The sequence below is a fragment of the Globicephala melas genome, chromosome 8 (genome assembly GCF_963455315.2).
Source record: "Globicephala melas chromosome 8, mGloMel1.2, whole genome shotgun sequence".
NCBI lineage: Eukaryota > Metazoa > Chordata > Mammalia > Artiodactyla > Delphinidae > Globicephala > Globicephala melas.
The window spans coordinates 78,271,317-78,289,260 of NC_083321.1; the positions used below are offsets into that span (position 1 = coordinate 78,271,317).

The window sequence follows — 17,944 nt, forward strand, 5'->3', positions numbered from 1 at the left end:
AAATTACTTTCCTCATGTGATTCTGTATTTCTTCATCTTAATCCTTTCCCTTCTTCACTCACTTCTTCCTGATTTCCTCCCTTGACCTGCTAAAACACTCCTCCACCCAACATCTGTTCATCATGGGATATCTAGGAGGGTTTACAGATTCCTTCCATACTACCAGCATATCGCATCCTCCTCTCTCTGTCAGACACACTTATATAAATATAATAATCCATATCCTGGACTCTCACAAATAGCAAAAAAGGCAATCTATAATTGTAGATTATGATACACCTGGTACCCTACTTCATTTCATTAATGATTGTGGTGCTTCAAGTCAGCACTAAAGAAGAGTGATCGAATATATATTTATTGTGCATGTGTTCTTTAACTCAATATCTTTGTACCCCAGGGTTTGGTTTTTGGGCCACTTCTCTTCTATATTCTTACTCTGTTGTTAAGCTTATCCAGTTTCAAGACTTTGAAACCATCTACATGCTGATGACTCTCAAATTTACATTTCCAATCCAGATCTTTTCCTTAAACTCCAGACTTATATATCCAGCATCACTATATGGATGTAAGATAGACACCTCAATACACAACAAGCCCAAAACTGAAGTTCTGATCTCCCTACCAAAGCCTGCTCCACCCTCAGCCCTCACGTCTCAAGTCATGGAAACTCAGCAACTTCATCCTTCTACTTGCTCCATCCAAAAGACTTGAAATCATTCTAAATTTTGCTATTTTTTTCACACTTCACAGCCTCACACTTTTGCATCATTAAATCCTGCTGGTTTTATTTTCATATAAATTCAGAATAACTTCTCTCTCCTTCCACAACTACCACACTGTCTGGAGCCACCATCCTCTCTTGCCTGGAATCCTGCAATTGTCTCCTAACAGGTCTCTGGACTTCTACCTAGGCTCCCCTACAATCTAATCTAAGAGAGCATCCAGAGACTCTTCTGACCCATTTCCTCCAATGGCTCCTCCATTTCACTCAAGGTACAAACCAGTGTTTTACATTGGCCCATATAACCCCACATGATTTGCTCCTACATCAACCTGTACCTCTCTGACTTTATCTTGTAGTACTCTCACCCTCCTCCCACATACTTCACTGCTGTAAGTAGTCCTCTTGCTGTTCTTTGAATATGCTGAGCACAGGTCACCTCAGACTTCTTCACGCTAGCTGTTCTCTCTGTCTGGAGTGCTCTTCCCCCCGATTCACCTGGCCAGCTCTCTTGCCTCCTTCATCTTTGTTCAGATATCACGTTCTTAGTGAGGCTCACTTTAGTATTTTTACTGCAACCCATCACCACCCCCAGCTCTCTTCACTTGAAATCCCCTTACCTCACACTACTTTTTTTTTTCTTTTTTCCATAGCAGGAATCTCCTTCTAACATACAATGTAGTGTCTTTATAGTCTATAATTCTAGTTTCTTGTCTGTCTTTCTTGTGAATGTAAGTTCTAAGAAGGCAAACATCTTTGTCCATTTTGTTCACTGATTTATTGAAATTTACCCAAGCTTTTAGCAGTGTGCTTAGCATATAGTGAGTCCTTAGTAAATATTGACCAAAGAGTGAATGAATAAAGAAACAAATGAATGTCTCCTACCCTGTTTGTCCTTTATATTAATTTTCATATTGGTGGTATCATCCCAAATTGTGAGCTCCAAAAGGTAGGAAGCACTTCTGTCCTTTCTTTACAGAATTTTGACCTAGATTTCTGCCAACTGTAGTCTTGTGGTGTGACTCTCCTTGCAAGTTTTAACTTGCTCATGAGGATGTAATATGAATCTGATTAATCACAAGACTGACATGGACTAAGAGCATTGAGAAAGAGACTCTTTCACCTTCCACAGAGTCAAACGGTAACACATTAAGATTTTATGGGAAAAGAAATTCAAAACAAGTTAATGTACAGAAAAATTTAAAGATTAAATTGTCATTTTCAGGTGTAGAATGTGTCAGAGATATTGATTTGGTGTTCTTTAACAGATCTGTAAAATATTTTCGTGGCTTTAAAATATATTTGTGGTCATGTGTTGTCCCTCAAGAGTGTAGAAGCCCTCTACAATGTTCTTTTATGAATCACCCATGCCCTTTCCTCTGGTATCAGATTTTGTAGTGATTTTTTAAATAGATTAATCCCAATTGACAAATCATGAAATATTCTTGAATTATGAAATGGCTACTTTATTTATTAATAACAAAACCATATTCCTATACACTTAGATGCACATGAAATATTTTATTACATGACTTAGCATTCCTTATTTAAATGGAAAAATATTATAAAGCAGCACTTATAGGAACTACTCAATTTATGAACCTTTGACTTTCAAATGTCTGTATCATACAGCCATTCCTAGGTCACTCCAACCACGCTTTTTGACTCAACCAGCTACAAAGAGCCAATCCTTTACTCTATCTCTTTTCCAACTCTTGATTTATTACCTCTGTCAGTCTTTTCTTTGCTGTATCCCTTTTGCCTTTCATCACATTTATAGACCAATTCATGTCATGTAGGGATGCAGCAGAGTGGATCAAACATAAGCTTGGTGTCAGACAAGATGAATTAGATCTCTGGTTCGGCCACTTATTATCTGCATGACCTTGAGGATATGGCTTACCCTCTCTGAGCGGCAATCCTTATATTTGTAAAATTGGTTTAATAGTCTCTACCTCACAAATAAGAATTAAGTGAGATGGTGTATGTAAAGTATTTGTTTCTGCATTAAAATCGGACTAGTAATATATGTCAGACATTTGGTTGAACTCGTTAATGTCTGAGGGCAGCTTTTTTTGCAGGATAATTAATACAGTTTTACTTATTATAATTAATGTTCAATTTATTAAAGACAAATCTTAAGTTTTCTTAAGACTAAATTTACCTTTCTAATCTTGTTTTTTAATCTAGTGAAAGTATATAAAAATAAGTACAATCACTTTCAATAGCTCTTAAATTAATATTTAATTGATTCATTTGGTTAAAATATTGAATTATCCTTAAACATTTAATACAATTTGTATTCATAATATTTTCAACACTTCAAATTACAGCTATGATTTTAATATAACTAATTCTTTCAAATAATCCAAATCTATTGTGTAGACTTAAAATCAAACAAGCAAGTTATTTCTAAGCATTTAAGTAACTCATTAATATAATAAAGCAAAGAATTGAATGCCTTAAATAAAATTATCATACACTTTTCAAACACTTTAAAAACAGAAAAAACATATGCAAAACAGTAAGATGACTATCAAAGCATAACACTACATAAATAAAAGTCTCCATAAATACCCTCCTTCTAGAAGTGACTAGTTTGCTCCCTGACCAAAGAGAAGATAATTGCTATTTCAAGTCTACTACAGCCACTAAAATTAAACATACTGATTACCACCAGTGACTGTAAATCAATGACAGGGACATTTACACTGCAAGCTGAACACTTTCTTATAACTAAGCCCTGCCAACTTTTTCAGTTTTACAGAAAGTTACTTTCGCACGTTACTCCTGAAGGATTTGAGTAGATTCAGTATGGTTTTCCCATTATTTCTCTTCACAACGCGATCACAGCAAGTCTCCACATTGCTTGGTTTCTGGTGATGAGCTTCTCAAATGCTTCTGAGATAGTAACCTGCCTGTTCCCTCACTGGTGTAACTTCTGGTGTAACTGTAACTCCTTTATTTTTTACTTTCTCATCTGTGTTAAGTCTACCTTTCTGTTGGTTTATTGCCAAGTTCCAGCCCAATTCCCAGCTTCTGCTTTCCTTTCCCCTCCCACCAACCTACTGTCCCCAGATCACTTCCTATAAATGCAGAAACATACTCCAAATTTCCAAGGCAAAAGGAATTGAGCCAGTTCTTGAACATCATTCTGGGATTCAGCATCACATCACTGTTAAGGCTGGACTCGCCCTTACATGAACCACAAATATGGTCTCTGGTTCTTGGCCACTGGTTGGAGTCAAGAAACACGAGTGAATGGCTTGTCAGCACACAAATGCACTCGAGTCTTTTGGGAACAAGATTGCCTAGGGAAATTTACAGAGGAGAGTAGTAGAAGGTGTGAGGTTCCCCGCTGTCCATTATAATTTTGCACTGCACAGGGGAATTTAGAAAAGCCAGATGTCAGATGTGAAAAGAAGAACCCTGGCCCTTTGGGATTTTCAATTTCAGGATTGAGAAAGAATTAGCTCCTTTCCTTTGTGGTCACACAGTATGATATAGCAGAATATCTAGTTCAGAACAGGGTCAAAACTAAATAAGATTAAGGTCAACCAGACTGATTTATTCTCTTATCCTAGACTAAATACGACCATGATCTTTGAAACCAGGATGATATGAAATGAGATCCTGACTATGCTACTTACTATATGACCATGGTAAGGTTACTGAATCACTCTAAACTTATACTTCTGCACTATCAAGGCAAACCACCAACTCAATAGTCATTATGAGGATGAAATGAACAGTGCCCATCAAGTGCCTGTTGTCGAACCCAGGTTCGAGTACCCACGAACAATGAGGCCAAACAAACCGAAATATCCGAGTTTGGAGCCGAGAAAAGTTTATTAGTCGATGAGGCACCAATCCAGAAGATGGGAGACCTAGACTCCTCTCAAATCCATCTTGTTGACTAGCCAAGGTGTAAGATTTTTAAAGGCAAAAGGGGAGGGGTGGAAGGCTTTGTGATCCCAGCTTCCTGATAAGATCTCAGCTGCAAACTTTTAGGCACTGCCCTGTGACTTCGTTTGTTGCTGGTGATCGTGATTATTCTTTATGTTCCTGCAAAACAAGCTCATAAATCATGATCTGGTGATCCTTTAACTTTCCTCTAGGAGAGAGCAAAAGCAATAGTTGAGACATTTTATCATTTATTTAGGGCCCACATGATGGTTCAGTTTCAGTTCTCAATTGATCCTCTGGGTCATCAATGTTGAAGTCCCCTTGAGGCCAGCTGGTTGAAGCCACAGGACATCTCAACAGTTTGGGGTCATAAATCAAGGCATTGGTTTAAGGTAACAATCACAGAAAAGTTTATGGTGGTCTTGCTTTTCCCTTGTTTCTGGTTCCCTCACTTCCCTGATTAGTAACTGCTTGAATCTGCTCTTTGGAACCCAGAGAAGGTCTAGGAGACTAAACTCTTTTTCTACAAATAAGAAACAGGGGACACTGAAAGGCTTTTATACCCAGGAGGGCCCCACAAGGTCCTGCTTGATTTCACCTCTACTGCAGTGCCTAACCAAAAAACAGGTATTCAGTAAATAAAAAGTTGTTTAGTTTCTTTTCCCAATGAAATGAAGACATGCATAAGAACTATGAATTAGGTCTAGCAATACAAAAAAAATATGCTTTGCTTCCTTCCCAGCCCAACTTCTCCTAAGAGTTATCTGACCTATTATTTCCACTTTCTTACCTCCCAAATTCTCTCTGTGGTAGATGGATAGAGATTGCTGCCTCAGTATGTTTTCCTCCACCCCACTATGTAACAGCAACACAGTTGGGGTAAAAATTACCTGTCCTTGTTGCCACAGTGATTGTTCTAGGTGTTGACCACATGATTGAGATGATCCAAACAAGGGGGAGGCTCAGAAGTATGGGTTGATGGTTAGGGGTGGTGCTTTTTATAGGTGTGATGCCTGGAACTACCATAGGTCTTATGCTGCCATGAGGAAAGCCAGCCTGAGGGTAAAACTGACACAGAAGACATAGCCAAGACAAGAGTAGACTGGAGGAGCCAGAACCATGATCACACTGAAACTAAAACCTTCCTGACTGCTGTACTTTTAAGTATGTGAATCAATAAACTCCTTTATTTTCATTACTTAAAAAAAACTCGGGCTTCCCTGGTGACGCAGTGGTTGAGAGTCCGCCTGCCGATGCAGGGGACGCGGGTTCGTGCCCCGGTCCGGGAAGATCCCACATGCCGCGGAGCGGCTGGGCCCGTGAGCCATGGCCGCTGAGCCTGCGCGTCCGGAGCCTGTGCTCCGCAACGGGAGAGGCCACAAGAGTGAGAGGCCCGAATACCGCAAAAAAAAAAAAAAAAAAAACTCTTTCCAGGGCTTCCCTCGTGGCGCAGTGGTTGAGAGTCCGCCTGCCGATGCAGGGGACACGGGTTCGTGCCCCGGTCCGGGAAGATCCCACATGCCACGGGACGGCTGCGCCCGTGAGCCATGGCTGCTGAGCCTGCGCGTCCGGAGCCTGCGCTCCGCAATGGGAGAAGCCACAACAGTGAGAGGCCCGCGTACCGAAAAAACAAAAAAAAACAAAAAAAAACAAAACTCTTTCCAGCTTTATGGAGATATAATTGACAAATAAAAATTATGCATATTTAAGGTGTACAACATGGTGTTTTGCTATACCTATACATTATGAAATGATTACCATAATCAAACTAATTAACACATCCATCACCTCACATAATTTTTTTTTTTTTTTTTTTAGGTGTTGAGAACACAAGATCTACTCTCAGCATATTTCAGGTATACAGTACAGTATTACTAACTCTGGTCACCGTCCTTTACGTGAGATCTCCAGAACTTACTTCCCTATACAACTGAAAATTTGTAAGCTTTGACCAAAAACTCCCTATTTCCTCTACCCACCTAGCCCCTATCACCATTCCACTCTTTGATTTTATGAATTTGTCTTTTTTTTTTTAATTTCATGTATCAGTGAAATTATGCAGTTTTAACCTTTCTGTGTCTGGCTTATTGCACTTAGCATAATGGCCTCAAGTTTCATCCATGTTGTTGCAAATGGTAGGATTTTCCTTTTTTTTTTTTTTTTCACTAGGGCTAATAATGATCCATTTATACACATGCCCCATTTCTTTATCCATTCATCCATCAACAGACACTTACGTTGTTTCCATGTCCTGGTTATTGTAATGTTGTAGTGAAGATGGGAATGCAGCTATCTCTTCAAGAATCTGATTTCATTCCTCTGGATATACACCCAGAAGTTGTATTGTTGGATCATATGGTAGTTCTATTTTTAACTTTTTGAGGAATTGCTGTACTGTTCTCCATAGTGGCTGCACCAATTTACACTCCTACCAACAGTGCACCAGGATTCCCTTTTATCCACATCCTCACCAACACTTATCTTTTGTCTTTTTGATAAACTCTTTTATTTTTAAGCCAGTTGGAACTTTTTGCTACCTGTAGCCAAAAGTATCCTGGCATCAACATTTCAATTCACTTCAATCAGAATTCAACTCCACCACTCCACCAATACTGCTGTTGTAAATAGCATCCAGTGGCCCACACACTGGAGAATCCAAACGAGTTTCCCTGCTCCTCCATCTCTGCTCAGACTTAGAAATTTAAGCTTCGACAGATATGCAAGTGTGTTTAAGGATATTCATTGTATCATTGGGAATAACAATAAAATATTTTAAGTAACCTACTGAATACTGAAAATAATACTGATACAATTTTTTTGACTTACTTTTCATTATTTTTATTTCAAGTATATTATATATTTTTCAAGTATATGTTTTAAATATTATTAAATTATTTTAATATATTTTTATTTTAAATATATTTAATTTATTATTTTAATTTTTAAATTTTATTTCTTTGATGTATACATTTATTTAATCACTAATTTAGTGACCAATAGGAGACTGAATAAATAAATTATATATTTATTTCATAGAATGGAGCCAGTGAAAGAGTGAAGCAAATTCCACATGTACTAATGTGGAATTGTTGCCAAACTATAGTAAGTGAAAATAGCAAAGAGCAGAGCAGTGTAAATTTACATGCTACCATTTTAACTTAAAAAGATAATATAATATTACTGTTTGTATATGTATAAAATAGCTCTGAAAGGATTCCTAGAAATCTACTTGGCTGCTCTGAGGAAAGGAATTAAATAGTGATGAAATGGGTGTGAGGAAAATTAACTTTTTATACAAAATGTTTTTTACTTTTTGAATTTGTGCTGTGGCTACATAGTACCTATCAAAAAAAAATAAACCAAATAATTTAGTTAATTTTTAAAATAAAGAAATGTTCAATCCCCTGCAAAATATTGTTATTAGATTCCATCTTAAGATCTCTCATATGGTGTGTCTTATACTCATGGTTTTAAGAACAATCTAAATGCCGAAAAATCCCATATGTTTATATCTTCTCTCTCTTTTAAAAATATTGAGATATAATTGACATATAGCATTGTATTATTTTTGGGTGTACAGCATAATGATTTGCTATATGTATACATTGCAAAATAATTATCACAATAAGTTTAATTAACATCCATCACCAAACATAATTACTATATCTTCTCTTTTGAGTTCTAGACTATCTTACCTCATGGTCTTACTTGGAAATCTCTCAGACATTTCAAAAATTGGCAAAACTGAGCAATTCATCCTAACTCTTGCCCTTTCCTCACAAACCTGCTTCTCTTCAGGTCTTCCCCCATCAACCCTTATGCTCAAGGAAGCTATCTGGGAATTATTCTGGCAACTTTTCCTCTCTTAAACTCCATATCTAAGCCATCATAGAGTTCTGTTGTCAATCATTTTATATATATATATATATAAAATGTATTCCTGTCTCTGACTCTCCACTGTGACCACTTTAGTCCAAACCATCATCTTCTCACCTAGTTTTCACGTCTTCCTTCAAAACCTTCTCCAATGCCATTCCCCCAAAAATTCTTCTAAAACCACCTAGATCAAAGTAGATCCTCCTATTATTCTATCAAATAAGCCTAATTTTTTTCCTTTATAACTCTTACTAAAATTACACTTACATGTTCATGTTTGTCACTATTTGCTTATATTCTTTCTTGCTGGATTATAACCTCAGTGAGGCAGGGACTGTGTCCATTTTCTCAGGCTCCTATGCCCACAACCTAGCACAATGCTTGACACATGGAATATGATTAAAAGATTATTCTCAAATGAATTAATAATTTACAGCATGAATGAACTCTTACTGTGTAGCAGATACCATGTTACATTTATTACTTAGGAGTGACAAACCAATTTTAGGATATGCAGTTGTCCATGGGCTTGTGGGCATGGACAGATACAAAATGAGTACAGGAGGATATTTTCATGTGTGAATAGGGGGAATATGAGCACATTTGTTTGCTAGGGCAGGGAAAGGGACTCCATTTATAGAATATATAAGTAAAAGCAAGAGATGAACAACAGGTTTATTTCCCCACCTGAATAATGAAGTGTGTGAACTAGGTGATTTGCTATAATTATAGGATTCTGCTTCACAACTTTTTTCAGAGACTGCCCTATAAGGTGACAACTTCCCTAGATCTTTCTCCTTAGGTATGTCAGGAACACATATGATGCCTGGTTGGTGGAAATAGCATCTCTTTTGTAGGGTACCTGGGGAGGGCAAGTGGCAGATTGTTTCCATTTCTGGATGAGCCCATTGTGAGGCTCCAGCTGTGGAGATCCTAATCCTGCCACCTCTACTGTTTCCTGCTCAGTCCACAATGCGCCCAAGATTGTGAGGACAACTAGTCCTTGAAACAAACAGAACAATAAAATAAAATAACTGACAACTCCTCTTTATTAAATAATAAGAAAATATTCTATATAAAGTCACTTGTCTGTTGCAGAAGTGCTTCTTCCTTCCCCGTGGGAGGCTACCCCATGTGAGCAAAGTGCAAACACACAGCCCATTTGAATGCCCTGTAATTTGTGAAGCTAATGGGCAAGACACACCAGCTCACACTCTCATTCTCAGTCACTGCACACACAGGAGAAAATGAACCATTTCAATTCACAGAGACTTAGGTGAAGAGTTATCAGCTTCATTTAGAATTCCCATGTTATGCCTTCTAAGCATCTCTCCTAACAATTCAACCAGCTGTTACTCTTCAAAACATGTGTCACTTTCTTTGCATTTGGGTCAAACTCCAACTGCAAAGATCCATTGAAGAAATAGTAAAACCCTGCAAATACAGACGGGGGAAATAGTGAGATATTTTTTCCAATAAATAAATTTGGCAAAGTACAAAACTCATAATAATAGACACCTAAAAGCTGAAAGTGTTTATAGAATTATACTACTTGGCAGGGACTATGTTAAACATTTTACATGATGTTTTTTCATTTATTTCTGCAACAATCCTAAGAGGCATGTATATCTAACTCCATTTTACAGATGAGGAAGTTGAGGTTCAGACAAATTTAGATGCTTGTCCAAGGTCATTCAACAAGGAAAGAATGGAGATGGCACTCAACTTCAGCTCTGTCTGACAGCAAAATCATGCTCTGAGTTATTAGGTTATTCTGCTTGCAATCAGATAAAATTCTCTGAATCTTTGGAAACTGTGGTATCTTTAAGCTTTTCTTTCCCAATACTCCTCCTCCCTTTTCCTCATGAGGCAGCCTGAGGGGTATTTCTGGCCTCAGAGAGGCACAGGGACTCTTTCAGAGCCTGATGATCCTTTATGGCTCTGCCATCATGGTGCTTAGATTACCTTTCAATAAAGATCATCTATCCCTCCACCCATCTATCCCTGAGGAGGAAAAAAAAATCTTTTTTTAGACTTTGGGCTCATGGAAATTTAAATACTGGCAACTGACTGACTACTCAGGAAAGACAGAGAAAATCTCCCTGGGAATTAGTAGCAGCAGCGGGATAGAGAAAGCCAGCTGGTCAGTGGTAAACTTGGCCATACCACTTGAGGTAATTTTTATATAGCTTATTATATGAGGTAGTCAAATAATTGATATGAAATTCATAAGTTGAAATTTAGGGTTGAGAGGAGGATCCTGGTTAAAGAAAACTGTTATGAAATATTATTTCAATTTTCCTCTTCCCTTTGATACTATAGACTGTTTCAAGTGCCCCACTGCCAACAAAATAAGTGTCCTCTTACCAAATGCTTCAAAAACAGCATCCACCTCTAGGTCAACCCCTGGGAAGTCTTCCACTATTTGCTTGGGAAAGCCTGGCTCCATGGATTGTCTCTTCTCATCAAATCTGCACCGAGTAAAAGAAACAAAGCTCAGCATTGCATGGAGGTCATGTTACCAAAATTCGTAAATCATGTTAGGTTTAATGTGGAATTCTAACAAACTTTCCAAGTACTGCAAATAAATGTCAGACATGTTTAGTGCTACAGAAATGTGTGACTTTAATGGTACTGCAAACTTAGCTTTTAAAATCTCTACCAGATATCCGATGATGGGCACTTAGGTTGTTTCCATCTCCGGGCTATTGTAAATAGAGCTGCGATGAACATTTTGGTACATGACTCTTTTTGAATTTCGGTTTTCTCAGGGTATATGCCCAGTAGTGGGATTGCTGGGTCATATGGTAGTTCTATTTGTAGTTTTTTAAGGAACCTCCATACTGTTCTCCATAGTGGCTGAACCAATTAGAAGATGTGGCACATATATACAATGGAATATTACTCAGCCATAAAAAGAAACGAAATTGAGCTATTTGTAATGAGGTGGATAGACCTAGAGTCTGTCATACACAGTGAAGTAAGTCAGAAAGAAAAAGACAAATACAGTATGCTAACACATATATATGGAATTTAAGAAAAAAAAATGTCATGAAGAACCTAGGGGTAAGGCAGGAATAAAGACGCAGACCTCCTAGAGAACGGACTTGAGGTTATGGGGAGGGGGAAGGGTGAGCTGTGACGGGGTGAGAGAGAGTCATGGACATATACACACTAACAAACGTAGTAAGGTACGTTTAAGTAAGTAAGTAAGTAAGTAGTAAGTAGTAGTAAGTAGTAGTAAGTAGTAAGTAGTAGTAAGTAGTAAGTAAGGTGGGAAGCAGCCACATGGCACAGGGATATTGGCTCGGTGCTTTGTGACAGCCTGGAGGGGTGGGATAGGGAGGGTGGGAGGGAGGGAGACTCAAGAGGGAAGAGATATGGGAACATATGTATATGTATAACTGATTCACTTTGTTATAAAGCAGAAACTAACACACCATTGTAAAGTAATTATACCCCAATAAAGATGTTAAAAAAAATAAAATAAAATAAAATAAAATCTCTACCAGAAACAGAGGTAACATCCTGATCTAGCAGATGCTGTTTGTTACCATATTTCTTAGGTCTGGACAGAAAGAATCTTAATCATCCTTCTATCACAAAGATATGAACATAAAATGAATTCAATCATTCATCTAAAATACAAATTTGAAGTTCTCTATCATACTTTGTACATATATGTTGTCCCTACCCTGCACATCTGGATTTCCTATGGCAGTCTCCTATGAAAAGGGATTGGAACAAGAAGCAAAGCACAGTAAGTGCATCTTTGATTGTTGGCTGGACCTTGGTTGGTCCACCCAGATCTCAGAGTCTGGGCAGATAGCTCAAGAATTAGCCCCTCTGAGAGCCCTATACAGCTAGACTGTTATTGCCTGTCATCCTCTTAGGCAGAGGTAATGAATGGGTTAGGCTAAGGGAAGCCCTTGAGAATCACATAGTACAGTTGGGAAATCAAGACAAACACTAACAATGAGTGGACTATAAGACAAAGGGAAAGGAATGATTTCCCCGTGGCCTGGATTTGCAGGGCTTCTTTCAAAAAAGAAAAGCCCAGTTGGGTTTGGAATGCAGCAGGGAAAGCTTCATGGAAGTAGTGGGACTTGAGCCAGGACTTGGAGGATGGGCAGGGTTTGTGTAGGTGGAGGAGAAAGGAGCACACTCCAGGCGGATGGGGCTACAGCACAAAGGGAAGCTCCAGCTTATTGTACATGGGACTCAAAACAGGAGAGCTTAAGAAATGCCTGTTATCAGGCACTGCTATATTTGAAAGTAAGCACTTCCCCACAGTTGTCTAAAGCCCCACCACTCCTACTGTGAGGGACTCAGGTCTAAGAGTAAGGCGGGGGATTTCCTTAGAGAAAGAAAATAATTTCCCTAATTAGGATCATACAAAGTCATTCCAATCAAATTTTACCTCCAGTATTTGTCCTCTACAAAGAAGTATGTTTTCTTCCTTTCCTCATCAGAAAAGGCTGCATCTATTTTCTTTATTGTTGAAGGAAAACCCAGGGTATGGATGTCTCTTGGGTAACCTGCTGACACCTCGTTTCCTCTGATGGCCCAGAACTGATTTCCTGTGTTTTTTTTAAAAAAAAAAAATCACAATCACATTGAATCTATAACAGATATCTTTGGTTTTAGAAATACTTCTTAGCACCTTTGATTTTCATAGTATAAAGGAAGCCAGGGGGCTACCCTGGTGGCGCAGTGGTTGAGAGTCCGCCTGCCAATACAGGGGACACGGGTTCGTGCCCCGGTCCGGGAAGATCCCACATGCCGCGGAGCGGCAAGGCCTGTGAGCCATGGCCACTGAGCCTGCGCGTCCGGAGCCTGTGTTCCGCAAAGGGAGAGGCCGCAACAGTGAGACGCCCGTGTACCGCAAAAACAGAAAAAAAAAGGAAGCCAGAATTTTAGATTTAGTCACCAGCTCAAAATAGACATTAAACAAAAATTTGCAGCTTGAATGAATGAACACAGACCAAATGAGGGAATTTACAACTCTGGGCAATTTCCCAGTTAAAGTCTTAATCAATTTTCCAGTGAGAGGCTTTATTTCAGCAAGTTAAAGAAATTATTATATAACAATTACCTTTAAAAATGAAAACGCTGTCTTTGCTAATAACTTCATATGCAGCATCTATGCCTGAAGGAAGAGATGGCCAAAACGAAGAGATCAAATGAAATTCAGGTTCAAATGTCCTGAAGGATTTGCGCCAAAAATGTCTGAAAAACATGTAAAAAGAAATGAAAATTGAAAGAAGTCTTTCACCTTTCAGCATATTTTCTTCATTGTCCTGTCTCACCCATCTTCCCCCATTCCCACATCCTGTAGGCTCAATGACAGACAGAAATCAGGCATGTTGTCACTGGGGAAAAATCTTTCCTTTTTTTCCAGAAGATTGCACTGGACCTGTTGCCATAGGATTCCAGAGTAATGTCTTCTGTGAAAGGAAAGTTATCTTACAATGCAAATTAATCAGCTGACTGTAACCTTTAAATACCTACAATTCATGCAAAACAGTATATATATTATACCATCGTTTATATTTTCAAAAAGATAGGCAGATGTGTGTGTATGTATACATGCATGTAAGTATATTTTTATATATACACAGAACAATTCTGGAAGGATATTTAAGAGTTCATCACTATGGATGAAGATAGGGAGAAGTGAGGAACAAAGAGTCAATGATGTGGTGATGACTTTCTTTTAACTTTCTTTCCACTTGTGCAGTTTTATCATGTGCATATTTATCCAGCAGTGAGTAAATTAATTGATTAAATGTAATGGTATCCTGGTATCATTTTTAAAGGAAGTAAAGATAAAATTCTGATTCTAATTGTGACTTTTGAAAAGCAACTGTAACTTATAACATTTGGGAATGACAATTACAGGGTTAAAATCAAATCATCTTAAGTCTTTGAAAATGAACTTGACAATTTTAGGAAAATATGGAAAGTGAAGCATCAGAAAGATTCCAAGTTCAGAGCAAAATTTTTTGTTTTAAATATTTAAAAATCCTTATCAAGTTTCTGTTTGTTTTCCTCTCTAAGCATTGTATAGATACATAGAAAGAATAGATAGGAAAATATAGTTTTCTGGTCTGACCTGTCTTTAAAGAACAGAGTTTCTCCCCTCAGAGTGCTGACTGCATCAAAGGACAAAGCAGGATCACATGTGGCTGGTGTGCCAGGTTCTGGAGGCACAGATTCTGTGGGCACCACAGGGTCATCTCGAGAAGCTGTGGGAGGTCCTAAAGGGAACAGATATGAGGATGCAAACATTAGAAGAAATGTGGGTCTTCTGTCAATTTATATCCTTTCCAAACATTCTCAAAGTGCTTTGAGTTAAATTACAAATGCTTTATGCAGCATTTTGAAGCTTTCCTGAAGACCATCATTGCAAAGTTACAATACCTAATTTTTCCAGCATCACTCACCATACAGGGACTGAATGCCATTCACATCATCTTGAGAAAGGTGGAACCGAGCCAGGTCTGTGAATGTGTTGTAGACTGGATACATCAAAGCTTCCCTGTTGGTCGAGTGTTGGAGACCCAGGGAATGGCCAAGTTCATGGGCAGCAACGAGGAATAAATTGATCCCTATTTAAGAAATCATAAGTAATAGTTACTCATTCCTTAAATACATGTACATTACACAGATCAGCTGTGTATTATATCTGTTTACTTCCTGGAAGCACACAGTGCTTCACCCCCTCTTTTTTTTGTTTTGGTTAATTGATCAATTGACTGAGTACACTTAATGGAAAGCCAAGTGTTTTTCAAGGCTCATTCTTGAAATCAATCTCTGGGACAAAGTACCAGCCGTATCCAATTACTCCCATCTCCAGCCTGATTCTGCTGATTCTTGACCCATTGGGAAATCCATAACACCTCATTTCTTCAGTATTCTTAGCTATTAAGAGTTCTCCAAGTTAAAACAAAAATCCACACTGAAATCATTCTGAGAGATATATAACTAACCTGATGTATCCTTTGTCCATTTTTCATCATCATCAAAGTGAACATCTCCATCAATCCCTGACCCAGGTGCATAGGCGTGAGCCAAAACATTTCCAGGTCCATCAAAAGGGCTAAAGTCTCCATGTTCTAAGAGAGAAAAAAAAAAATTATTGGCAAGATTAGTAATTAGGATCTCTCTGGGATCTTTTCTAATGAAACAACAACAGATAAAATTTTGCATGGGTTTTTTTTTTCTTGTTTCTGTTTTTTACCTCGAACTGCAAAAATGATCATTATGTCTGCCTCTCCTTCATTGATCCTGGAGAATGTTAATGGAGTCACCTTCTCCCAGACTGTCAGAGCTTTCTCAATGGCAGAATCAACAGCATCTCTTGGCAAATCCAGTGTATAATTCACAATCCTGTATGAAAAAAAATTGAAGATACTATTTCTCCTGTGATAGTGATTTATAAATCTCAGTATTATGTCAAAATCTCTTTGGACCCATTACCTGTAAGTGAGGTGAGTTTTCCTCCACTTGGGCATGCCAGGAAAGGTGCTGAAGTGACCAACGTCAGGAATCCCACATCTGGGCTTGCGTATCACCTCCAGAGTGTCAGAGTCCAGCTTCCCCGTCACCTCCAACCCCAGGAACCTCTGCATTTCTTGTATTTTTTTAACAACAGGACCACTGTCCTTTCTTCTAACAAACTGTTTCACATCCTTTTCAAGGTTGTAGTAGTTTTCGAGGTATTGCTAGCAGAAACATAAGTATAGTTTTTAGGTCATTCTTATGATTTTTAGTGGTTTATGGTAAACTTGTACAGTTGCTCACTTAATCTATGAAATATTCCTCTAGTTTATTGAAATCAAAGTAAGTGTCATATTTGTTTAATTCTTCAATTGCAGACTCCTCCTCACTTTCGTTTTATCTTTGTAACAGAATATCTCTGCAGCTTATTTTACTACCAAAGCAATGAAAATTGCAATGAACTGGAAAACCAAGATAATTATCCAGGGAACTTAATGGAGAAAAACAAAACAAACTTCCTTGTGCGTAATTGTATATTTCAGCTACATTTATTCAATTTTCCACTTTATGCTTCTCACAAGGACCTGGCTTAAGAAAATAACTTAGACAAATCTCTATGTCTAAACATGACACCAGCAATAAAAATATCCATCTAACTTTATATTGGATTAAAATGCCTACAGAAGTCCCAAAGCAAGATATATTTCATATACTCTCCACTTGTTAATCATGTGTCTTAAGCAGTGCTGCTAGTAAGGTGGCTTTGATCTTAGGAAATTACCTAATATCTCTGGCTTTTGTTTCTCTGGCATAAAAAGAGGAGTCCAAATAGATGATACTGAGACCCTCACCACGTACAACACTCTATAACTCTCTGCCTTTGAACTTCCTATACATTAAGTTCAAACAATTCTGTGAGTTTTATAAATAGAAAGCAGAGAGGGTTTCCACTTTGCCCTGTCAGGGAGCGTGAGGGCTGGCTCCCTTAATTACCTGAACAAGGTTCATGCTGTCATCCTCGTCCTTTGCAGCTCTGTCCAATGGATAGGCTGAGCAAACTGCCACAGATAGCAACAGCAGAACTGGAAGATTCCTCATTTCCATTGACTTTTCACAGCTCTCTGTTGTCTTAATGCCTTGCTCTCCGTGTATCTTCTTCTAGATTAACGGTCTAGAGTCCGACTTTTATAGGGTGACAATGTTTGTTTAGATCACCCACACACAGCTTGACTCATGATTGTTTTCCTATGAATGGCAGCAGGCCCATTTCCAAAAATTCCAAATCCAAAATAGGATGATACAACCTACTTTACTAATTTCTCTCAACCGTTCCAATTTTGCAAGTCAAAAGAGTGATTAATCTCCAGGAAACTCTTCCTGTCTTGGTAAGAAGAAAACTGGGGCATTTTTTTTATTCTGGAAAAAAAAAAGTGACTGGAATTTACTAGGTAGTTTATGTTTGTGGATTTGAGAAGTAGGCTGACATGGTAAAAAAGTCAGGATTCTGTAGAACTTTTAAATGTAATTTTATTTTAAGAAGAACACACTTAAAATCAAATGTAATAAGATATAAGTAAATGCAAATCTGTACATAAATAGCTACAGTCTATACTATTAAATTCTGTAAAAACAGAAAAAATACTATCTAGAATAAAATTGAAAGGGAAATTCACTTTTTGAACCTTGATTTGAAATACCTACTGTCACATTCTGCTTGGACTTGTTAGTCCTTGAGGAGGAGATGCTCATGGGAAGGATGCTCATTCCTCAAGATTTTGAGGAAGAAGGACACATATCCATTTTCTTTTGGTTGGTCTTAATTCTGTACCCAATTTATTAATGGGTGATGGACCTGTAATAGCTACTCCACAAATACTCAAACAATTGATATGAATTACTTTGTTCATTAGACTGAAATTCTCCTCTGTCTTATCTTCT

At 38.0% G+C, this 17,944-nt stretch overlaps 1 protein-coding gene across 1 annotated transcript; it reads right to left on the bottom strand.

The window, feature by feature from the left end:
• Positions 1-9,836: 9,836 nt before the first annotated feature.
• On the bottom strand, positions 9,837-17,110 carry LOC115841568 (stromelysin-1-like). The gene is made up of 10 exons (XM_030835651.2): positions 17,000-17,110; positions 15,986-16,230; positions 15,747-15,895; positions 15,496-15,621; positions 14,950-15,114; positions 14,619-14,763; positions 13,599-13,732; positions 12,924-13,083; positions 10,871-10,974; positions 9,837-9,937 (listed from the first exon to the last, which is right to left on the bottom strand). Exons 1-10 carry the CDS (start codon positions 17,108-17,110, stop codon positions 9,837-9,839), a joined length of 1,440 nt encoding a protein of 479 aa, XP_030691511.1.
• Between the last annotated feature and the right edge of the window lie 834 nt (positions 17,111-17,944).